The 24,773-nt window shown below is 38.7% G+C and overlaps 4 protein-coding genes and 1 long non-coding RNA gene across 6 annotated transcripts; 4 read left to right on the forward strand and 1 right to left on the reverse strand.

Moving 5' to 3' along the window:
• The first annotated feature begins 22 nt into the window (after positions 1-22).
• On the forward strand, positions 23-2,948 carry rnf151 (ring finger protein 151). Its single transcript, XM_074697389.1, has 4 exons — positions 23-461; positions 1,611-1,780; positions 1,873-1,969; positions 2,123-2,948. Exons 1-4 carry the CDS (start codon positions 459-461, stop codon positions 2,591-2,593), a joined length of 741 nt encoding a protein of 246 aa, XP_074553490.1. The 5' UTR covers positions 23-458; the 3' UTR covers positions 2,594-2,948.
• Positions 2,949-3,321: 373 nt separating this feature from the next.
• On the forward strand, positions 3,322-5,319 carry rps2 (ribosomal protein S2). Its single transcript, XM_074695789.1, has 7 exons — positions 3,322-3,368; positions 3,683-3,820; positions 3,927-4,016; positions 4,154-4,261; positions 4,355-4,688; positions 4,945-5,036; positions 5,124-5,319. The coding sequence occupies exons 2-7, from the start codon at positions 3,686-3,688 to the stop codon at positions 5,202-5,204; spliced, it is 840 nt and encodes a 279-aa protein (XP_074551890.1). The 5' UTR covers positions 3,322-3,368; positions 3,683-3,685; the 3' UTR covers positions 5,205-5,319.
• Positions 5,320-9,991: 4,672 nt separating this feature from the next.
• LOC141809094 (uncharacterized) lies at positions 9,992-12,007 on the forward strand. Of its 2 annotated transcripts, none has more exons than XR_012599983.1 (5): positions 9,992-10,412; positions 10,539-10,624; positions 10,946-11,138; positions 11,260-11,349; positions 11,770-12,007. It is a non-coding gene; the product is annotated as an uncharacterized LOC141809094 (long non-coding RNA). The 2 variants fall into 2 exon arrangements; XR_012599982.1 differs by having other exon boundaries at positions 9,993-10,403.
• Positions 12,008-13,730: 1,723 nt separating this feature from the next.
• On the reverse strand, positions 13,731-17,103 carry ndufb10 (NADH:ubiquinone oxidoreductase subunit B10). The gene is made up of 4 exons (XM_074695911.1): positions 16,863-17,103; positions 16,414-16,552; positions 14,051-14,190; positions 13,731-13,889 (listed from the first exon to the last, which is right to left on the reverse strand). Exons 1-4 carry the CDS (start codon positions 17,008-17,010, stop codon positions 13,801-13,803), a joined length of 516 nt encoding a protein of 171 aa, XP_074552012.1. The 5' UTR covers positions 17,011-17,103; the 3' UTR covers positions 13,731-13,800.
• Positions 17,104-19,073: 1,970 nt separating this feature from the next.
• LOC141809084 (large ribosomal subunit protein uL3-like) lies at positions 19,074-24,695 on the forward strand. The gene is made up of 10 exons (XM_074695905.1): positions 19,074-19,206; positions 19,974-20,166; positions 20,517-20,685; positions 20,802-20,937; positions 21,737-21,923; positions 22,009-22,169; positions 23,839-23,940; positions 24,121-24,216; positions 24,348-24,467; positions 24,566-24,695. Exons 1-10 carry the CDS (start codon positions 19,204-19,206, stop codon positions 24,623-24,625), a joined length of 1,227 nt encoding a protein of 408 aa, XP_074552006.1. The 5' UTR covers positions 19,074-19,203; the 3' UTR covers positions 24,626-24,695.
• The last annotated feature ends 78 nt before the right edge of the window (positions 24,696-24,773 follow it).

Raw genomic sequence — 24,773 nt, forward strand, 5'->3', positions numbered from 1 at the left:
GAAGGCTAAATAGACGGAATATATTAAAAAGCTGAGTAAAAACTGAGTAAATCAAGTTTATAGTGAGGGTATGTGACTTTTTTCCTTTCGTTAGAGTTTAAAATTGATACAAACTTCTCATTTTTGTCTTCTAGGCTTTCAACAAAAGACTGAGGTTGAGCTATTCAGCTGTAAAAGCACCAGTTTGACATTTGGGGTCAAAGCTTTGATGCCAGAACAGCAGGGAAGAGACTCGTTCATCGATGAGCACCATTATCTGACTTTTATAATTTACGGTTTTCGTTTGTCCACACGCGAGCACACGCCACGCGAGTGGTCCCACCTTCACGTTTTGTCAGGAATGTTCATGTGTGTTTGTGCATTGATAACACGGGTGTGGGTTTTGTTGGCGACATGTGAGTGAACCGATATGGAGTAAACCGGCGTAATGGAAAAACGGTGGGGACTTTGAGATTATCATGGTGAGTAGTAAACCGCTTCTTTTAATTAGAATTTTTTTTTTTTTTTTTTTTTTTTTTGAGATAAAAGTAAAAAAAATTAAAATGTTTTTATTCTCGGATTTGATAATAGATCAAGCTATTGAACATTCATCTTCAACTTGGAAAACAGTAGCATTCTTTCGTAATATCTTCTCCGCACCATCTGTTCTTTGGGGGGAAAAGTGTTGAGCGCTTGGTTATCTCTCTTTTAAATATTTTATTAAAAGAAAAATTAGAAAATAATAATGACACATCATTTCCTGAAATTTTGTATGTATCACGTTACTATGTGAGGAGAAAAAATTAAGGCAGCCGCATTTTACCTATTTTTGCTCTAATGTCACCTGTCATGTGACTTTCCAGAACAATCCTGTATTGTCATCTCCCACCTTTATGTTGAAAACACTGTTGACAGGTTGTAGGTCGTTGTCGTCATTGGTGGAACATGTATGTCTCCAAAAGTATTTCACTCAAGTAACAAAAAAATTTAATGACACTTCCTGACTGTTAATAAAAGTGGGAGATCAAGACGTGAATATTTTTATGACATCATTTATCAAAGTTGGTCTTTGTAAATCTTTGGTCCCTTTCCGCTCTTGGCTGGCTGTGCAGAGGCTTGAAATCTCAGGCGAACATAAGGTTTCTTTTAACAAAACATAATGTTATCTTAAATTAAGTGTGATAAAGCAGTTTGACCTGAAATAGACATATTCACGTTGTCAGGTTTAAGAGTTTTGTTAGTGTAAACATCATCCAGTCAGCTCATACAGTTGAGAAACTTGTTTGTTTTTAAACTATTTTTTATCTTAGTTCGTGAAACTTTGTCGAGTGTGTCAAAGTACAGCAGTTTCCATAGAAAATAACTTAAAAGAAGCAATACTTCAAAAGAGCTATTTAGAAGATCATAAATACCTAAAAAAAAAGGCTCAATTACAGAGACATAAGTAGATATGTTTGTTATCCACCCCTTGTTGAAGTGCTATATTTTATGACTAAAATACTTACATGTTGGTAAGGGTTGCTATATGTGTCTTCAGCTATCAAATTTGTAATATCTACAACAAAATATGTGTTAATTATAACAAAGAATAAAGTTATATTTTTATTTATATTTTTATTTTCCACACGCAGGCAGACCCAGAGGTGTCGACACAAAGCGGGGGTTATGATGTGGAGCAGTTTGTGGACACTCCAGACTACGACCTAATCTGCACTATTTGCCAGGGTGTCCTCAGGTGTCCAGTGAGAGCAGCATGTCACCACATCTTCTGCAAGAAATGCATTTTACAGTGGCTTAAGAGGTACAGCCAGCAATGATAATTACTAAACTGCATCAGATATATTGGAACTGTATTGTCGTGTGCTTCATACAAATTGACTTTCACTTTTGCAGACAGGAGACCTGCCCCTGCTGCAGGAAGCCTGTGAACCCCAGCTTAATCTTCGTCATGTTTAAGTTAAGCAAATCTATTGGACGCATGAAGATCAAGGTAGGGAATGCAGACTCACCTCCTCATGCCTAATGATGAAGTTAACAAACTCAGTTCATTTGTAAAAGATACCCACAAGATGCTGCAGTATGACACGTGATTTGCTTAAGGCCTTTAATCTCTTTGCATTTTTCTCTGTCTGATCTCAAACAGTGTAAGAATGAGATCCGTGGTTGTGCACAGACCTTCCCCCTCTCAGAGCAGTACTGCCACAGCATGAGCTGTCTGTATGAGCTCATCCCCTGTCCTTACCAGGGCTGCCGGGCGCAGCTCCTACGCAGGGACCTCGACACCCACGCACACCACTGTGAACACTGGCGTCAGCCCTGCCACATGGGCTGTGGGACGATACTGTCCCATCGCACCCAGGCTCAACACAACTGCTACAAACAACTGAGGCAGGAGTACGAAGCCAGACAGAGGAACCACAGAGCCATAGCAACTGCCCTGCAGAGGAAGATGAGGAGGATGCAGAGCACCATGGCTCATATGAAGAGGCAGATAGGGCTGATCTGTGAGAGCCTGGAGGTGATGGATGATCTTAACGAAGTAGAGGAAGAAGACCTTGGAGAGAGTGGTGGCAGCTCCAGAGGGACTCTGGGTAGTCACAACAGCAACTGCTGAAGACAGGCCACACTGCATTGCTGCTGGTTGGCTACTGCTTTGTATAATACTGCGTGTGTTAATTTCTTAAACAAAAAACAGTGTGTTTTTGAATGTATAGGTTGATATGTGATCAAATATTGTAAAACAAATGACTCTGCAACATTGTGTTATAGAGTGTTAAACATAACGTGTCATAGGCCTTCTAATCTTAACTCAAAACTACTGAAAACAAATCTAAGATATGGTTGAAAAAGCTTATTAAGTAAAGTTTTTTTAATTTATCAGCAGAAAAGTTTTATAAACACCAAATGAATGAAAAATATATACCGTTACTATTTGTTACGATTATTGTTATTTTTTTTTTATTTACATACCTTTGCAAGGCTTTGACTTCTTTGTGCTCTTTTGCTTCAGATAGCTTGACATAAGAGTGATGTGATTTAATACATGTTATTTGGAAAGAGATGCCGTTAAAACATCAGTTATTTATTCATTAACTTAAAAGGCCTTAGTTACTGTGGAATAAAGTTTATAAGACAATATTTATGGTGAATGTGATTATTTACTGGGTTCTACGCTCTTTTGGCTTCACCTTTCATTACAAAACATACTGTATTTGAAATCTGAAAGAAGTCAAGAATAATTTTGCTTCGGTTTTTAAGTCTACCCTGACAGTAGGGGCAGTAGTGCGCAGAGTTTAGCCGTGCTTTTGTCTACGGAAATATCGCGATAACATGAGGGTATAAAACCCCATGGAACCTCTCGTGGGTCTTCTTCCTGTATAAACGATCACGTAAGTAAGCGGTGTGAATTTCTATCCCGAGTTGCATCCTCTATTATCTCTAACATCATCCTACAAAGCACATTGCTAACACGACTTAACTATGGCTCCAACATTATTTTTATTAGTTTACTGAATATTTACGGGCCCAATGAAACACAATTCTAGATATTTGTTAATGTATCGGGAGGTCCACCATGTTCAATATGGCGGCCCACTTACTGTTAAATAGGTCCAAGTAAGCGGTGGAAATGTGCTAATGTAAGCATAATTTAGCTTTGAATTATGATGGAAATGTTTATCCTGTTGTTTCCGTTGTCGTACAGCAAATGGCGGACGACGCCGGTGGTAGAGGAGGTTTTCGCGGAGGTTTCGGCGCAGGTGGCCGCGGTCGGGGCCGTGGACGCGGCAGAGGCCGTGGTAGGGGCCGCGGTGCCCGGGGTGGAAAGTCTGAGGACAAGGAGGTGAAAACACTTTTTTTTGAAAGCACTTTAACAGATGTCTGATTTGTTGTGAATTCACGTGTTGGACTCGGAGCTGGTTTTCACTCATTGCTCTTTTGTCTGTTAGTGGGTGCCGGTCACCAAGCTGGGCCGCCTTGTTAAGGACATGAAGATCAAGTCCCTGGAGGAGATCTACCTGTATTCTCTGCCCATCAAGGTAAGCAGCATGTGAGAGCAGATAGTACAGCTGCTTAGAACTGCCCTATATACAGTCAAATCAGGGTGTATGGTCATATTTTAATGCTGCAGTGAGCCTGGATGAAATGCTAACGTCTCACCTGTTTCTGTCTGTAGGAGTCTGAGATCATTGACTTCTTCCTGGGATCTGGTCTGAAAGATGAGGTGCTCAAGATCATGCCTGTCCAGAAACAGACCAGGGCTGGTCAGCGCACCAGGTTCAAGGTGAATTGTCAAACTCTGTCACATAAACCCAATTCAACATCCCCTATGTAAGAGAAGAGGTGTAACATCGTACCCCTCCTTCTCCCTTTTAAGGCCTTTGTTGCCATTGGTGACTACAACGGCCATGTGGGTCTGGGAGTGAAGTGCTCCAAAGAAGTGGCCACTGCCATCCGTGGAGCCATCATCCTGGCCAAGCTGTCCATCGTCCCTGTCAGGAGAGGTTACTGGGGTAACAAGATCGGTAAGCCCCACACCGTGCCCTGTAAGGTGACTGGACGCTGCGGCTCTGTGTTGGTGCGTCTCATCCCTGCCCCCCGTGGTACTGGTATTGTGTCTGCACCTGTGCCCAAGAAGCTGCTCATGATGGCTGGTATTGATGACTGCTACACATCTGCCAGGGGCTGCACTGCCACACTTGGCAACTTTGGTAAGACCTTTGTCCTGGTTGTATCTAAAGCTGTAACGTTTTCTCCATGCTCTGCTCAGCTACACCTCTGAAGTGGTGTAGTTGTCGTTTTCTGGAGAGAAAGAAACGAGTATTGTAATGCACGGCAGAAAGACTGTTAAAGTCGTCTCATCTGTTCCCCTTTTCAGTACTCAACAGCTGTACAGAGACAAACTGAAACACTGTCAGGTTGTCAGAGCTCCACCTTTAACATAACCTTTTGATTTTTTTTCTATAGCTAAGGCCACGTTTGATGCCATCTCCAAGACCTACAGCTACCTGACTCCTGATCTCTGGAAGGAGACTGTCTTCACAAAGTCTCCCTACCAGGTACAGTACTCATGTTCAAATGTTAAGCATAATTTTGTTTTAAAAATTGAGACTCTTATATTGATGACTGTCCTTTTTTAATTTCAGGAGTTCACCGACCATCTTGCTAAGACTCACACCAGGGTGTCTGTGCAGAGAGGCCAGGCTGTCCAGGCGGCTACCTCCTAAACTTTTTATACAGAGAATTGTTGAATAAACATTCTGAAACATCACAATGGTTTCTTTGTATTTTACTGGACTTGATAGCAAGATGATTTTTGTGTAGAACATGAAGGGTTTTAAAAGTGAACCGCATCATTTCATTTCATAGGGCTGGGCGATTATGGTAAAAATAAGAATCACGATTATTTTAAGTGATATTGAAATCACAATTAATATACACAATTATTCATTTATTCAAAAACTTCAGTACTGATTTAAAAAAAACTTTAAAGAACCAGCAAGTGGCACAGTATTATTGATACACATAAGTCACACACACTCACTGTGGCTGCACATGGAACACAGAAGAGCTATGAAGCACAGGGACTTGCATACATCTACATTGTGTGGCATATTAATTGTTTTTCTTCGATTATATCGTTTTCATGATTGTCAGATGGCAAAATTGAAATCACGATTAAAATCCGATTAATTGTCCAGCCCAAATTTCAGATCAGAGATAAGTTTTGCAGTGTTAAGTTGAAATGTGCCATTGAAGTTGCATGTCCAAGGAATACTTTGGTAAGTGGCTTAATAAGACCATCTGAGGTACAGTTTTGACTTGAGTAGCAGGAGGTAAAGCCGGAAGTATTTTTTTCTCACAATCTTTAAAGTGCAGCACATGCATTTGTAGGCTACTTCATCAGCAAACAAGGTGAAATAAAAAAAAAATTAAACCAAGCGAATGTATCCCTAAATTGAATAGTTGTCCATGTTTTAATATCCCCATGAGCAATATGCCATGTGGTGTATAAATCTGTGACTGCAACATTAAGATCAACAACTTGATCAGCAGTAACATGGTCCTGATCTTATTTTGCTTTTTAGGAGATGCCAATGTAATCAAATTTAAACTAAGAGATGAGAATAATATAATGTTAGAAGATTCAATATTATGTCAGTGTTGTCAAAACCTGCTGTGTTGGATCTGTTATCTCATGTATCAAAGGAAAAAGTGTGCACTTTAAAATGTATTAGACATGGTCAGTTTTTGGCACAGCTTACTTCACGAGTATGTACTGATTTGGTTAAAATGTAGTACACAGTATGTGAAGAGTAAAATCTGCAGATACTTTTGCAAGATAAACAAAAACTTTGACTTAAAATCCAGAGGTTCAGTTTTAACTTGAGGGAGTTTCAATGGAACATTTGCTATGGACTGAGTATTAGCTGCAGCTTTCAAAGATGCAGCTCAAGTTCAGGCTACTCACACTCAGACCAGATGCATAGCAAAATAACTTAACCATTCATGGAGTCAGAGAAGTAGCCTAAGAATAGTCAACATGACCTAAACCAAGATCCATTGTTTCAATTATTTCAAAAATACAAGGACCACCCTAAAGTAAATGTTGGTAATTGAAGTGGTAGGCCTGACAGATGCATGTAGTGATTTATGGTTTGGTATCAATGTTTGGTTATCAAAAAAAGAAAGAAAATTAGAACATGAACTCAACTATGCCCTGTCCTCTGTGGCTGCAACAATATAATCGCTGGTAACTAGTTAACTAAATTACCTTGTGAGGGAAACTGGGCTTAGTTTTTCAGAAACAACACTACATCACACATTTCAAAATGTCTACAACCAAGAGGCTCTATGGTTTATATCTAATGTCCACCTTATTCTGAGAAGCTTTGACAGAACGCTAATATTTTCAGTAAACTTTAAGTTAAAACAGTGGCAGACAAAAACAAACATGCTTAGTAAGTCCCCCCATGAGGCACTATTTCATTTTGTCCCAACTCAAAGCCAATTAAATGAAATTCATTCAGTTTCTCCCTGGTTACTGGATCACACACAACAGTGGCCCCAAGAACCAGCTGCACTAAATTTTTCAGGATATACAGCAGGGAAAATAAGTATTGAACGCGTCAACTTTTTTCTCATCACGTTTATTTCCAAAGCTGCAATTCAAACAAAATTTCTACCAGACATCGGTATTAACTCAAATAATCCACACATGAAAAGAAATCACAACTTTCAGGTCCATAAATAATGATTATGTGGAATAAAGTATTAAAACACAGGAAAAAAAGTATCTAACACGTGAACTGAGACTCATCTAATACTTAGTGGAGAAGCCTTTGTTTGCAATGACAGCTTCCAGACGCTTTTTGTAAGTTTGAACTGATAGTCCACACTGCTCAGGTGTGATTTTGGCCCATTCCTCTGCACAGATTGTCTTTAAATCTTGAATATTCTTTGGTGCCCTCTGGTGAACCCTTTTTTTTAGTTCTTTCAACAAATGTTCAATTGGATTTAAATCAGGTGATTGACTAGGCCATTCTAACAGATTGATTTTCTTTTTTTGAAACCATTTGAGAGGCAACTTTGCTGTGTGCTTTGGATCATTGTCCTGCTGGAAGGTCCAGCCACGTCTCATCTTCATCATCCTGGTGGATGGCAGCAGATTCATATCAAGAATTTACCCATACATGGCTCCATTCATTGCTCCGTTAATTATATGAAGTTTGCCAATACCATGAGATGAGAAACAACCCCATGCCATGATGCTTCCACCTCCAAACTTCACTGTTGGTGTAGTGTTTTTTGGCTGATGTGCATTGACATTTCTCCTCCAAACATGGTATGTAGTATGACAGCCCAAAAGTTCAATTTTGGTCTCATCTGACCAGACAACATTCTCCCAGTATTCTACGGGCTTGTCAAGATGCTGTTTAGCAAACTTTAAACAAGCTTCAACATGCCTTTTCTTGAGGAATGGAGTCTTGTGGGCTGAGCGTCCATAGAGGTCATGGAAGTGGAGTGCATTGCCTTTTGTTTTCTCTGTAACAATTGTACCTGCTGCCTCCAAGTCTTTCTGGAGCACTTTCAGGGTGGTCCTTGGCTTGTTGAGTACTCTTCTGACTATCTGTCTGACTCCCTGGTCAGAAATTGGGGGGGGGGCGTAGATTTTTCAGCTGGTAAGGCTCGCATTTGTTTTCACTCAGGTCCAAACAATTTGGACAGTTTTGACCTACAGCAGCTGGCTGAGCCTTGTAGAGCCGCGACTTGGTTCTTGTGAAGGGCAACGCGGTCGTCTCGATGCAGACCTCTCGTCTGGTGAGGCAGCGGTCTGATGAGCATGACGTCCGTGACATGTCCCGTTATGCGCGACTATGCTCAACGGAGTTGTGACGTTGCCAGGTGATGAAAAAGACACTTGATCATGTGTTGATGGAGTGTGAAAAGTGAATTAAAAAATTAATAAACAATGCTTAGCCTGGGGTGGGGGGGCAAGTAAAGCCTGGTGGCCCGCCAGGCTTGTAATACACTGGGGGAAACCCTGTACTGTTGTGTAGGAACCATGACACTGCGTGTAATGTGGAACAAAATGTTTTAATCACTCTCTAACTAAGCTAACTTAGGACATTATAATTCACTATATTGTGTTGTTGTTGTTGTTTTTGTTGTTGTGAGTGTACGGCAGACTGTAGCCAGAGGCTATCAACTTACCTCCAGGCGTTGTGCAAGAGGGAAGTGGTAGCTGGCGCTCGCACTCGGTAAAGCCAGGTCAAACAAACCAATAGAAACCATCTCTCATCCACCAGCGTAGGCCCCGCCCATCAAGTGCAGTAGAATTCGCAAGCAAAACTTTGGAACTTGCAAGCAAAGAGGACTGATTTTCAAGAGACGGTTTTCAACTTGAAAGCAAAAAGGACTGATTTATGAGCAAAATGGAAAGAAATATGTTCTCTCTCTTTTTTTTTTTTAATTTAATGTAAGAATGTGCAATTAAAGTTATTACAGTACTGAAGATTCTTTTGTTTTTGGAGTTCTTCTTTTTTTTTCTTTTTTCTTTTTTTAGTATTACCAAAGTACAATTAACAATATACACACAGTTGCAGCCAGGGGCTAAGATACAGCAATCATCCAACAAAGATGCACAAAAATATACACATAACAACACAAGAAAAAGAAAAGTTAAAACATTCTTTGTGTTCTTTTCGACTTTTTTTGGCGCTACGGTGCTCTCATTAAACTGAAAGTTGGACATATTCGAGATTTTATATGGGGCTTCATAACAAAATATGTTTTTATTTTCCTGTTCATGGTTAACAGAATTCAGACTGGCGCTATACCCCTGGTTGTGTTTCTTAACCATTTTTTGTTGTATTTCTGGTTTAAATTTTTTTTTTCTGTTTTGTTTCTTACATGAATTACCGTTTCATTTGAAACGTGCATTATACATGTCATCAGCATAATGTCTACAAAATCTGGTTACGTAAAAATTTCATTTGTGTTTCATTGAGATCTGGTATTATTTTTGGTTTACATTATTATAGCCATAAAGACAATAATGCTTTCTTCTTTGTAAATATGCTCTTGTTGTTAGCCAAGTTCCACATTCACAAATGTAAATTCATGAACAGACAACCGGAACTCTTTGTATTGAAAAAGGAAGTTGAACAATATATGAGGACAATCTCCAAATCCAAAAACACACAGGCTTTAAAAACTTTCAATGTTTGCAAAGAATTTAACTTGTTTACATAAAACGCATTCTTGCACAAGATTTTTTTATTATTATTATTGTTATTATTTTTTTTCCTCTATTGTATTTTTCTTTTCCTTTTCATTTTATTAACTTCCCTGTCTCGTTTGTTTTTGTATTTGTATTTGTGTTACGACTCCTGAAGTTGTCAATGATTCAATGATAAAAAAAAAAAAAATCTGGTATTATTGGCTCTAATGGGCGCCCGAGTTCCTGCATGGTGTCGTACAGCTGAAAAGTGAAAAAATTGACGAAGAAGACCAACTTCCGGTTTGCCTTTTCCGGAATGCGCTGCCGATATGGCGGAGCTTGGTCTCTGCCGATGGGTACTCTTGGAATTTTTGACGGATTTACAAACGGTTTGGTTCATTAGAAACCTTATAAACGTGGCTTTGATTCTGGCCGCGCAGACCTGTTAAAATTGCAGTTTTCTTTCCGAAAATCGCATAGTTGTGTGTTTGTCACAGCTATTGCAAGGCTGCAATCTGGGAGTTTCAATTTATTATACAGGTTTCAGTGAGACCAATGATAACTTTGTGACAACATATTTTGTCTAAATGACAATTTGTGTGGATGCAGTTGGGTATTAGCTAGCAAAGAAACAAGAGGTTGTGAATGAGACATGTGAGCCACTTGGACTATTACAAAGTAACCTGGACTTAATTCTTTACAGGTGGGAAAGGCAGAATTACTCCTAAGTTTGAACACGATTTCCAAGCTGTTTCATTAGTGAAATATATCCAAGATTGAAATTCATTGTTATACAGTAACTGGCTGGCTTTGTGTTTCCAAAAATACCCCCCTACAGTGCAAGATGCCACACTTCTGTGCAGCATATGGATGCTCAAACGAACGTTCCTTCAAAACAAGAGCCCGTGGAATCACCTTTCACTCGTAAGAAATGACTTGAGTGACATATTTAGGATAATTGTTACTAATTTAGTGGACTTGTACTTGTATAATACAAGTTATTTTGACCCTGACGTTTTAGAAATGTTTCTACCATTTGTTTACATAATAATTATTTAATATTTCTTTTTACATGTTTGTTATTTCGGTTTTCATAATGGCATTCAAGCATAGGCTACATGAATTACCCCAACAATATCATAATTTATCTCAGTATTTTTGTCCTTACCATTAATGTTTATAGTAAGAAAGGTGTAAATTGTTGTCAATAATTCATATATCTTGGTATCTTCTCATGTTTTTAAGGTTTCCCCAAAACGCAGAGAAGAGGAGACAATGGGAACTTGCTCTAAGAAGGAAAGGTTTTGTTGCTTCAAAAAACTGCAAACTGTGCAGCGAACATTTCAGGAGTGAGGATTTTGACAGAACAGGGCAGACTGTCCGCCTTAGGGCTGGTGTTGTGCCAACCATTTTCAACTTCCCTGCTCATCTCCAAAGGGTATGTGTATCATTGGCCAACAAGAATATGTGACATACATATTGTCAAGATTTCTGCAAGTTTAGGAATACATAAAGTGCTGTGAATTAAGAACATTTTAATATTTAACTTCATATTTTAGGCGGTAGCAAAAAGAAGCACTGCTGCCTCTAGAAGAGCAGAAGAAAACCTGCCCATGGACCTGCACCAGAATGAGCCTTCACCTGATGTTGTGAGTATTTGTACACAACTAAGAGGACCATATGGCTTATCATTAAATCATTTATCTCAGTGGTGGCCAGGAAGGGATATGATGGTGTTATTCAAAGAACCCATTATTATTTGAGGTGGTAATCTGTGTAAAAGGATTGAGAATCACAGGCTGTCACTTGCTTATGTCACTCATACACTTTTATGAATAAGCATGTGCAACTACAACAAGGTGTAGGGAATCTTTATAGTCAAAACTGACATTTTTGTGAAGAGACCCAAAACATAAGTGCGCCTTTAGCCAAGCCAATTTATGAAAAGAATACTGATTTGGGTTTTATTTTGTAGATTCAAAAATTATAACTTTGTGTTAAACTCAGCACTAATAGGTTACCGCTAATACTATCCTCATTATTATTATTATTTATATATTTTTCCAAAGCCTCAGGCAGCCACTGGAGAGAACACAAAGAGCCTGAAGAGGATGGCCCCTGACCACCTGTATGCATTGCCTTCCTGCCCCAAGGCTATAAAGGCCAAACTCGATGCAGCCTTGGCAACAGTGTGGAAACTGCAGCAGGAGAAGAGCAATGCTTTGGCGAGGGAGAGGAGGGCAAAAAAAAACAGTTGAATTCTTTTGTTATTGTGCACACCTGTTAATAAAAGAAACCTTGATGTCATGTTACTGAATGTGTTTTTTAAAAAAATGTGTAATAAAATATATGCAGAGGAGAACTGGTAAGATGAACGAACCATCCTCTTGATCTTTAAAACTATTCACACAAGTTGTCACGAGACCCTAAAATAAGAACACAAACATTATTTCCAACCAGCTGTGGATTCTTTGACTTTTGTGGTATAATTATTTTCATGCTAAAGCAGAAAGACCCAGGTTTAAACTTATATATTGTGCATGTTAGTGATTTCAATGTGTAGAACTATGTGAATCATTTAGCAAAAGAACATCCTGAATAATTAAATTGATTAGGTTTTATCAAAACCATGGTCATGGGGCAAGATGAACCAAAAACCGTGGGGTAAATTGAACCAATATGAATCACATATAATGTACATACATTATTTGTTCAGTTTAACTTTAAAATGTCATGCGGGTCAACTTACCCCTTTATATTTAATATATGTATCAACTAGAAATATAAAATATCAAACTATTAAATGTTTAACATAAACACTGACGATTTAATTTCACTGTGTGTATGTGTGCAGCTATGGCAGGTAAAGCTCTACTATCTACTTTTTTAATTAAATGTGAAAGTCCATGGCTATAATTATCTTAAATATGCAATAACATAACTACACCTCTGGCGTTTATAAAAATCAAACTGTTAGAAAATTAAGTAAGTTATGGTTAATTAAATAGTACATGCTCCATAGGCATTAATGTTAACCGTGAGCCAGCAGCCCCTAGGTAAGATGGCCACTGCATAGCAACGTCAGCCCTAATTGGGTCACAGGGTGGATTCGAATAGTCCTTCCTAAGCCCTTCCCTATCCACTTTACCTTAACCCTGATAAAAATTGTCACAGGGTCAAGGGGAGGAGGGGAAAAGATGAGAGGAAAGGAGAACTGCGGCCAAAGAGGAATTCGACTGCACTTTCACTTTGATGTCATATTTATGTGACGACAATTACTTGTGATGTAGGTAAGCCACAACGAACTACAATGTCCCGAAAATGAACTACAAGAAGCGCATTTGTCCTCTGCCTTATCTCACAGGGTTGTGAATCCTTTGACTTTCATACATCGTGAACACAATAAACATATTCAGGCAGACACGTGATGGTTAATGTTAGAAAAGCAACAGTACTCACATAATTTCCATCCCTTCTCAAAAGTTTCCGTAAACTTTCGGCAGGAGCCGTATTTCTACACGTCAGGTGCCGCAAGGCATTATGGGGCGTTTTCTTCCCCTTTCCTTTTGAAGAGGATGGTCCGGTGTTTCCTAAGCTAAAGGAGATATTAAAGGCAGCAACGACCCTCCTTTCCTTAACTTTTGGAGAATTCAAACAGCACTTATCATGGCCGACGTTTAAATGCTTCCGGGTCATTTCTTCACTTAGGAAGCTTCCTTATCAAAAAAGGACTATTCGGATGCACCCACAGCGTGTGTAAGCTATCTAGCCTTTCTATGTATATCTATGGGCCAGTCTGCCTCCCACAATGTTTTTTTCCCCACTATGCATGCCACTTGTGTTCTTCCTTCTCCATTTATTGTGGGGGCACTCAGTCCTTTGTGTAATGTGCTACTAGATCTATAACAAACCTCAATTTTAGAGATCTGTTGAAGTGAAGTAATGTAAAAGAAATGATCGTGAATCGTGAAAAAAGCCTTCAAGTTACTGCACAGACAGAGGTGAATCTTCCTGGAGTGGCAGAGCACTAAGCAGACAGGATTTATCACATAAACTTTATTTTACAATCTTTACACAGCACAGATATTAGGGAACCTCTCTTAAGCTTTTTGGGCCTGGGCCTCCATCATCCTTTCTTTCTGCTTCATGAGACACTGCCTCGCACCTGCATATGCTCCCAGGTCCCCATCTGAAACAATAAAGGTGAGAAACAACATAATTAGCGGTTGGTGGACTCAAATAAAACAATGTCAGATAAATGCAAACCTTATTTTTTGGAACATTTTTACAAAGAGTGGAGCTGGTCTGCATTTATTTTGCATGTCTTGCTTCAAACAGTAAATTACTCACAGCGTGACCTGTAGTTCCCAGATGTCTCATAGAGCAGCCTCTTTTCATTGTCACAGTTCTGTTTGGCACTTTGTCCCTCTCTCGTTAAGCAGGCTTGGAAACGCTCCCGGACGATCTTGATTATTTCTTGGTCAACTTTGCTGAGGGTTGAAGAGAACAAAAAATACAATGACTGTCTTATCTTTAACAAGGGACAGGTGTGAGCTCTTACCCAACTCTGCTGATAGGCTATGAGAGAAAAGTGTCTTTAGGGTTAACCAACGCACCAATTATTAAAAGGGATATTGAAAATTTTCCAAACTGCCAACAGCAGTGTCGACTATTTTGGCCAAAATTCAGTATGTAGTATGTGAAAACTTGCAAAATCTGCAGTATGCCAAAAATTCCCTGGATGTCTACTGTTTCACACAATGAATGGTGCTAAGGCTGTTTGTCTATGTGGGTGGCAACTTTTGGTGAACTACAATACACCAACAGTCTGTGAGATTTAAGTAAAGTGATGCAAAAGAAACACTGGTAAATCTCATCACTTACAGTTGTAAAAGAGCCGTTTACTTCTACAAATTCATTAAAGCCCATATGAACCACTTAATAACTTTTTAGACCATTCATGGATTTTACGGAAGTGGTTTTCTCATCAGGTGTAAAAATAAAAAACCCTTCAAGCCTTTTTTCAGTAAACGAAATCAGGTATGATATTATTAGGCCTGTCACGATAATCAATAAATCGATTAACCGAACGATAAATAAAAAACGTCCTTGGTAAGTTTGCCAGCCTCGATAAACTGACACATGCATGCACGTTTGTTTTCCTCCTCTCTTTCAAGAAGATGGCTCACTATGTCTATCTTTCCTAACATCGGGGTGCATCGGTTCTATAGCGGATTTAGCTGATTTATAGCGGAGTGAGCATCTGTCAAAAATGCGATCTTTGGGGTGAAGACGGGGCTGCTCGCGCGTACACACAGAGAGAGCTAAAGTGAGCGTCCTGAGGGGTAAGGAGGAAACACACGCTAATATGAGTGATGGCACGAAAGATACGGTTCTTAAGCCGCCTACCACAGTCCCAGTGTGGGAATATTTTGTTTTTTATCAGAATGAACAAAGTGTGAGCTCATGAACACCAACGAGCTGATATGTCGCATTTGTTTGAAAATAGTGGCGACGAAGAAGAAGAAGGGGAGGTGCAGCGGAGCCTTGTTCTTTGACAATCCGCTCTTACTGAGGCTTTTGGTCTGCAAAGTAAATAGAAATAAAAGCGCCAAATGGTGGGCGCTCAAAGACAGCTACATTGCCAAAGAAATGCAGCCCGTCAATACGGTTGAAAGCCAGAAATGTTAAAAATGTTTGACAGACAGTACGGATTGACTGGGAAAAAGTACATGTTACAAACAATTCAGGAACTGTATAAACTCCCTTTTATTTAGGCTATAGTTTTTATTGTTGTTATTTTTAGAGTTTTGTTTTTTCTTTAGAGACAGGGTCTATGTTTTATGGTTTTTGATGAGTGTTAATTATTTTCATTGACATGTTTTTTTTTTTTTTTAAAGAGAGTCCATTTCATTTTAATTGTATTTTTTTCTCTTTCTTGTTTGTTAAATTTATGTTATTTTTTGTTTAATTCATTTTATTTAATAGATCCTGACCTTTTAATTACAGTTAAATAATCTTAAGAAATTAAAGTTTCTTGCTTTTGATATGGTGTACTCACTTTATTATCCCATTTATCATAATAACATCAATGAAAAAATGAAAAAAAAATCAAAAAATCAAAATAAATAATATCCTTTATCAGCAATAATATTTTGGAAAATTATCATCTAGCAAAATTTGTTATCGTGACAGGCCTAGATAAAATAAAAATAAATAAATAACTAAATGCAGAGGTCTGCCGATGGTTTCTTTTTTATTTTATTATAAAAGCAAAAACTAAAACAAACAAATTTTTAAAAACAACACAATGTGTAGCTTTGCTTTCCGAAACTGGAAACCTGAGTAGTAAACTACAAAATAGACCCAATAGAACAGTCATACTACATAGGGGCCTACTACAAGCAGGAGCAGTAAGTAGTATGTAGTGCCTAGGCGGTTTGGAAAACAGCTTTTGACATCCAATATCAGATATCCACAAATACACTAAAGAAGACACCAAGTTTATCCTGTCGAGTGCCAAGACTGTTGAATGAGAGGTGAGAGATCTGTGAAGGCAAACAAGCTTTCTGGCAAAATTAGCAATGGCTCTTACGAACGCATTTGGGTGTGATGTCACTATAATAATGCCACAAGTTGTAAGAATAAAGACTAACTGGATAAATAATTTACTGAGCAGATTTTGAAAGATTTTGTAATGAATCTTTACTTACAAGTCTCTCCTCCACTGCATCTCAGCCTCATAGTAGCAGACATAATCCCCCTCCTCGCACTCAGTTAAATAGGGGACACGGCGGTACTGCTGGTGGTAGTACACGGGCCTTTCCTTGACCCGTAAGTATTCAACAAAACCTGGATGAAAGAAAAGTTGAGGGCAGAGTTAAAGACACAGTTAAGAAATGTGGGTTGCACTGTGGACCTTCATGCCATGAAGGACGCTGACTAGCAAAACACGTCTCAGCTAGCTAGCTCGCATCACTAAATGCAAGACTTAGGAGCCACAAAAACAACTGAACGTCGCATTTTGTATTAAAGCAACAGCAAGACATTTACATATACGAAACACCAGCATAAAAACTGGTGGAGACAGAATCTTCAGCTCCCGGTAGCTGTGCTCTACTATTAGCATGCTATCAAAGTTAGCCGTGTTAGCTGGAGTTACCTCTGAATGCGGAGACAGGAACGTCCACGGTGTAGATGAAGACTTTAGTCAGAATCTCGGTGAGATCTGGCAATGCAGTCTGTCTATCCGAAACCGCAGTCTGCTTTGGGGGCTCCGGGTATGCATCTTTATTATAGTCTCTAGGCATATTTCTGCTTTTAATTTGCCTCGACCAAATACGACCTCGAAAGAACCTACACTGGTGCTGCGCATGCGCAGAACAATCACAATGCCGGCGAATTAGAGGTCACAATTGTAAAACCTGAATTCACCCCAACATACATAATTCAAGTCATTATAAAAACGTATTCGGTACAAGTATTTTCGCTAGAGAGGGGACGTTATAAACCCTGTGCCCTATTCCTGGATTTTAAAAACGTTGAGTTCGAAGGGTAAAGGTCACAGTTGAAGCTTGTTGCGCCATGTTGGTGCAGCAGAGGGCGTTGCAAAACTATTTTGTCGCAAAATCTGAAGTTTTGGAGCTTGTTGAAATACCATGAAGATTTCTAGCACAATTTTATGTGTCAACATTCTATTAAAACCCAATGTTGTTGACCAAAAATAGTTATTAGGTACATTTGATAACTTGATAACCAAATAAAAATGAAATGCTGCGGTGACTCCTGAATTTCCCCTCGGGGATAAATAAAGTATTGTCTATTCTATTCTATTCTATTCTATTCTAAATGACCAAATCATCCAACCAGGCAGATCCCTTCCCTTACAAAAAAGAAGCATACTTCAAGTTCATTTTATTAAGTAAACTGAAGGAAAGATAAAGTGTATTTTTCAAGTACACTTTTTACAGCAAGTGTACGAATATTAATATACGAGTAGTTTACTTACCAGTGTACTTTTTCAATACTTATTGGGACTAAATTGGCCCATTATAGTTTTAAAAAAGTATACTATAAGTATTTTTTTAGGTTAAAAGAAGTAAACTTTGAGTTCACAACTAGTTTGTATTTTTTTATTTTGTACTGCAAGTATACTACAACAAAACTTACACGTATACTTTAGATTTACTAATATATACTTCTAGCACACTTTTCAGTTTATGAAAGTATACTGTGAAGTGTACTGCTGGTACACTTTAAGTCCACTAATATGATAGTGGTCTACTTTTAGTTCATAAAAGTATACGAAGAGAATACCAACAGTATGTTGTCAATTTAAGAGTAGTAAACTTTGAGTACACAGCTAGGTCATATTAAAGTTTTATTTGGTTCGGCAACAATACTACAAGTAGTCTGCAAGTATACAACTTATAAACTTCCTAACCACTTTGTGCACTTTTAAGTATACTTCAAGTCTCAATATAGTAAAAAATAAATAAAAATGCTTCTAGTTTAATAGTTTTTAAACTGTAAGTATACTCTGAAGTTCTTCTTAAGTGAACTTAATATCATACCTATATTTGAGTTTTTATTTATTGTTTCTTTTCCTTTGTACGTCTTGATCAAAAGGTTAAGTATATGCCAAATACACAGACTTTTCATTATACTTCTCAATTAAAGCCAAGTATACTTAGACTTTCTTTATACTTTTAACTATAGGCTAAGTATACTTAGACTTTTAAATATACTTTTAAGTATAATCCAAGTATGCTTACATATTACTTTGTTAAGTATACCTGGGATAAGTACATCGAAAGTAAACTGAAAGTGTACTGTCTTGAAAATAAGTATACTACTAGCATACTTTAATAAACTTCTTTTTTGTAAGGGTTTAACACAATTTATTCTATCGTTTGATGCTCATGAAATAGATACAATCATCTAGAATTTTTATTAAGGTAACCTAGTTATCTCTTAAGATTCCTCCCTGTTGCTGCTGTGATATAATGTTTCACTCTACTCCCACTTGAGCTCTGTTGACAGACACTTCTGCTACAGACATGTCAAGTTGTTTTGATAAATAAACTCAAATTTGTGTAAGATTAAGTCATAGATTGTAAATACTTATCAACATGGTACAGTAATGTTGCTGCTGTTTTACTCTTTAGTAAAAGAAGAATACATTGTGTCCCATGTTAGGTGGAACAGGTGGATATCAGCTACACGACAATGAAAACTTTCCTTTTCTCTCTGCTCTCCTTTCTTGGTGATATGTTCCCGTCCACTAAGCCTCCTCACCACCTAAGACCCTTGACTTTCCCCTCTCCCTCCTCCTATGTCTTGTCAGAGCTTGGCAGAGCCTGCCTTGTCTGTAAACGAATACAGCTCCTCAACTGGGCCAAACACCAATTTAGAGTCCTACGCTGTGTATCATCTTGTGTCTGATCTGTTCATCAGCACAGGCCCCTCTCTCTTTCTATCTCGTGGCGGGACAGGGAACAGACATGGTTAGTGCTCTTCATGTTTTGGGGTCTGTTTTTTCCCATGAAGGATAAGTTAATTTGCTGTTTTGTCTGTCTATACACCTCTAGATGTGTTTTTGTTTTACCTTTCTTTGTGGTCATATGGATTTAAGAGGAAATTAAAGCTTGCTGAAATGTTTTTTCTGCAATGGCTGCCTTCATGGGGACCACGTGCACTTAAGAAATGGCAACTTGTTTCTATTTGAGTTTTAGACATTGTTACATGTTTTTCTTTGCTGTCTGTATGTTCTGCTCTTTAAGTGTCTGTTTGTTAGGCTATTACTATTTTTTTCACTCTTTTTCCAATGTCTCAGTCTTTGAGAATAACTGTTCCAACATGTCATTTTCTGCTCTTAGAGTCTTCTTCTCTGGAGACATTTTGTTTTTCTTTTCTTATTACTATTGCCAGATGCCAGGTCATTGATGTACTAATTTTTGGTCTTTATAAATGCTTTAAAAAATCCTGTGGTCTAAACCAATTATTTATGTTGAGTTACTAGAGATAACTGTGCTTTATCAGTTTAAAATGAATGATCAAATAATATTTGGCGTTCATTTCCTGAAATATGAACAACATTAAAAGTAAACAACCAAAAGAATAGTGTGATTTGTGTAACTTGAAAGAGAAAGCAAAAGTGCATGAAACTTGGGATATAACCAAACAAATAAAAAACGATGTCAAAAGGCAATGATTGAACGCTGGTCTAGTTTTAGCTGATAGTGACTCTGTTTGACTTGTGCTGCTCTTCCAGTCCCATCGCAAATTCCACGCTCCCCGTCATGGGCACATGGGGTTCCTGCCCCACAAGCGAAGCAAGAAGCACAGAGGAAAAGTGCGCACGTGGCCCAAAGATGACCCCAGCCAACCCGTCCACCTCACCGCCTTCCTTGGATACAAGGCTGGCATGACTCACACGCTGAGGGAGGTGCACCGCGTTGGCCTCAGTACGTGTGAATGGACTTAGTTTTAACAATTTTCAACTCAAACTCTATTTTCTTTGTCACATTTTAACTTTTTTCCCTGCAATGAATAGCTTCAAGCATGAAATATCTAGTAACATTTCTAATAATATTTTTTTAACAGAAAAACATGACCCATTACATTATTTTTAGGATGGTAAAAATATTTTTTTGAGTTGTTGGGCTGTTATGTTGACTCTCTTTTTGTTGCATATTCCAACATTTAGTCTGTTTAATGTTAAAGAAGTTATATCAACAGTATTTTGCTGCTTGTTCACTGCTTTCCCACATAGTAAGTTATTCACAAATGTATTTATTTTTATTTTTTTTTACAGAGCAATCAAAGCGAGAGGAAGTAGAGGCAGTCACCATCATTGACACTCCTCCGGTTATTGTTGTCGGGGTTGTGGGATACATTAAAACTGTCCGTGGTTTGAGGGCCCTTAAAACCATCTTTGCCGAGCATCTGAGTGATGAGTGCAGACGCAGATTTTACAAAAATTGGTGTGTAAATAACCATAACTTCCTTCTGTTGTCTATTGTGTCTCAGTTTGCACATTTGGCTAAGATACCAGATGCTCACTTGGACAGATAACCAAAAAATCTTTTCTGTGTTTCAGGGCCAAGAGCAAGAAGAAGGCCTTCACCAAATACAGCAAGAAGTGGCAGGATGAGACAGGAAAGAAACAGCTGGACAAGGACTTTTCTGTGATGAAGAAATACTGCTCAGTAATCAGGGTTCTTGTTCATTCTCAGGTAGGCCAGCCAGGTGACAAACAAACTCACAGCTCAGAAACTCAGAGGCTCAAATGCTGTTTTATTATTACTTTTTGTGGAGGTTGAAACTGATACGATCAAATTTAAGCATTCATTGACAAGACAAGACCATAACATCCTTGGACATTCACCCCTGAGCGTGCCGTCAGGGAGAAGGTCAGTCCTTACTCAGGAGATTCCACAGCTCCAACTTCGAGGAGCCGTTTACTGCATATCTCTATATGTCTTCAGTTCAAACATGCATAAGGGCAGAGGTGCCTCACACCCTACTCACTGCATGCAATGGAAAGCGAAGCTGCCACATTCCAGATCTCCTCGCAGCCAAACCACTCCAGGCTACAACGCTCCGCCCGTGGGGTGCTCTGCAGTGTGATGTTTCAAATGGCAGTTTAAAAATAATTTTCAGGGCAGAGCTTAACTGCTCACCCATGCTCTGCATATGTATGTATATATTGATAGTAGCAACAATAACAAGGTTACACAAGACTTCAGCCTTAATCAATGTTTCTGGTATCAGTGTTCCCCTCAGCAGGTTTTAGCTTCAGAGGTGGAAACAAGATCAAAATATGCTCTTAAATCTCTGAGCTGTGATGACTGCCTGCTGTTAGTATGAGTCATCCAAACATGATCCTGTGCTGAGTAATACATCTAAACATAGAGGGCTGGTGTTGATATCCTATAAGCATAGTAAGTTCAAAGCAAGAGGCTTTTCAGGATTTATAGAGCCCTCACAGCTGCTGTTTTTTTTTTTGTTTTTTTTTTAACTTTTCATTTGCAGATGCGTCTGCTGGCAATAAAGCAGAAGAAAGCCCACATCATGGAGGTGCAGCTAAATGGAGGAAGCATCTCAGACAAAGTAGACTGGGCAAAAGAGCATCTGGAAAAGGCTGTTCCCATCGCTTCTGTCTTCAGCCAGGATGAGATGATTGATGTTATAGGAGTGACCAAGGGTCACGGCTTTAAAGGTGACAAATATTCAGCTCTGGTGAAGGGTTTGGTTGGATAAATGCATTTGTAGATAAACTTACATTAGGGGTTTTGTGCTGATAGGTGTGACAAGCCGCTGGCACACGAAGAAGCTTCCCAGGAAGACTCACAAGGGTCTGAGGAAGGTGGCCTGTATTGGGGCTTGGCATCCAGCTCGTGTGGGGTACACTATAGCCCGTGCTGGACAGAAGGGCTACAACCACCGCACTGAGATCAACAAGAAGGTCAGCTCCTGGATCAATGTCAAAATCAGGGACAGAGCCAGGATTTCAGTTTTAGGCGGGACAAACTAATTATGTGTTGGCCTTAAATTGCAAAAGTTAAAGATAAATAGTACTATAAATATTAATATATAATTATGTACTCCTGTTACTACTACTACTACTACTACTACTACGACTACTACTACTGCTTGTATGTTTTAAAGCAGATTTTAATGCTTTTGCATTTCATAACTTTTATCTTTATTTTGCTTTTATCTTTTGATTATTTTTTTTTGTAAGGTGACCTTGTGTGTCACGAAAGGTGCCTCCATATTAAATGAATTACTATCTATATAATGATAATAATAAAAAAAATAATAATAATAAAAATAAAAATAATAAAATAATAATGATAAAATAATGATGGTAATAATAATAATAATAATAATAATAATAATAATGATAATAAAATAATAATGATAAAATAATGATAATAATAATAATAATAATAATAATAATAATAATAATAATAACTATTATCATAACATTTTAGTTAATCAGATGGGCCTACCTGCAGTTGCTCTCCATAGTTTTGACCAAAGAGTAGTGCTCTAACCCAACAATGGGCTGCGCTGCCTCAAGTTTCCCTTATCATAGGCTACAGTTCTATAGTTCTACAGTTTCATTTAGCAGACGCTTTTGTCCAAAGTGACGTACAACACAAGCAAGAATTTAGACAGAAGGAAACCTGGTTAGTGTGACAACAGTGCAACAAGTTATTCGGCTGCAGGTGCTGCCATTAATTGCATTTTTTTTTAGGTGGGTGGGTTGGGGGGTGGGGGGGTGGGGGTACAACAAATTACAAGCCAACAAACCACGATAAATTGCTGCAACAGTATACTTCAAACTTCAACAATATTTAGTAGTAGTGCTAAAAAAATCATAAGAGCTGAGTCTTAGACCTACTGACTCATTCTACCCCTGAGGACAAAAAGGAGAAGGGTCAGATTAAGTGCACAAGTGTTCCCTGAACAGATGAGTTTTCAGACATCTCTTAAAAGTAGAAAGGAACTCTGTGGATCGTATAGAGTTAGGTAATTCATTCCACCATTTGGGCACAACAGAGGAGAAGAGTCTGGCTAGTAATTTGGAGCCACGCTGGGCTGGGAGCACCAGGCATCTTTCGCAAGCAGAGTGTAGTGGGCGAGAAGCAGTGTAGATGTGGATGAGGGACCCCAGGTAGGCAGGCTGTAAGAGCAGCAACATTAACCACAATTAAATAAAAGACAAAAATTTGCAGTCTTTCCCAAAACCATTCTCAAGTCTTACTGGTATTACATGCAGCTTAATGTTACAAAACTCTGTTTATTTGTTTTTTTATTTAGATTTTTTTTTCCAACAGGCTAAAAGATTGACACACTCAGCTTATTTTAGAAAAAAAGGGCATCTAATAATAACAAATTTATGATAATAAAGAAACAAAATTTTACAAACAGTTTTTTGTTTGTTTTTATTTTTATTTTTTTTCAAAGAAAAGTTTGGGGTGAACCTGTCAGAAAGTGGGTGGGCCTGGGAGTGTTGGGCCCACCCATAACACTGCCCCTGGTTTAAATAATGATCATACCAAAAATTTTCAAATTATTTGTGGTATATATACTCTAATTTCCTTCCCTGTTCCCTTTATCTTCAGATCTACCGTATTGGTAAGGGTGTGCACATCCAGGATGGAAAGGTGATCCGGAACAACGCCTCCACTAACTACGACACCAGCCAGAAGACTATCACACCCATGGTACTCTAATCTTTGGGATATGTTTTCATTTACACCACAACTAATGCATTTAAAGCCTATGACTTCTGCTCCTGTAATGTGATAATCTCTCTTGTTCTGGTGCTTTTGTGTCTTATGATGCACTTGAAGTTCCCCCTATGATTAGTTTACCTCTTCCCTCTTGTCACCTTGTCTCTTCAGGGAGGCTTCCCCCACTACGGTGAAGTGAATAATGACTTTTTGATGTTGAAGGGCTGTGTGGCCGGCGTTAAAAAGCGTGTTCTCACTCTCAGAAAGGTACAGTGTGATTTTGAAAGTCTTATTTTCTGACTTTAAGGGCATCTAATTAACTCTGAAAGTCCCTTCTAATTCAAAAGAGCACTCAGACAATATTTGTTCACCCTGGCACACCCCCCTCCTCTCTCTAGTCTCTGCTTGTGCACACGTCTCGTAAGTCAAAGGAGTCCATCGAGCTGAAATTCATCGACACCACTTCCAAATTTGGTCACGGCCGCTTCCAGACTGCTCAGGAGAAGAGGGCATTCATGGTGAGTGTGAGGAAAGTTTGGCACACACACAAATGTGATTATCAGACCACCTGAGGTCTGCTGCACTGCTCTGGCACTGACCTCTGGTTTACCTGCAGGGGCCACTGAAGAAGGACGCCCGCAAACCACTGCCAGAGCCTCTGAGTGAAGAGGCCTGAGGAGAAGAATTTTCAAATCTGAATTCTGCTGTCTTAAAAAATAATAAAACTGAGAACAAATAAACCCTACATTTGCATTTTTACACTTGTGTGGTTTTTCTGTGTCTCGTGTTGTAAATGCATCAACTGCAACCTGTTGTGTGCAGGT

The sequence above is a fragment of the Halichoeres trimaculatus genome, unplaced genomic scaffold, assembly GCF_033239565.1.
Source record: "Halichoeres trimaculatus isolate MK-OKI-2021-1 unplaced genomic scaffold, fHalTri1.1 fHalTri1_scaffold_20, whole genome shotgun sequence".
NCBI classification, from domain to species: Eukaryota; Metazoa; Chordata; class Actinopteri; order Labriformes; family Labridae; genus Halichoeres; species Halichoeres trimaculatus.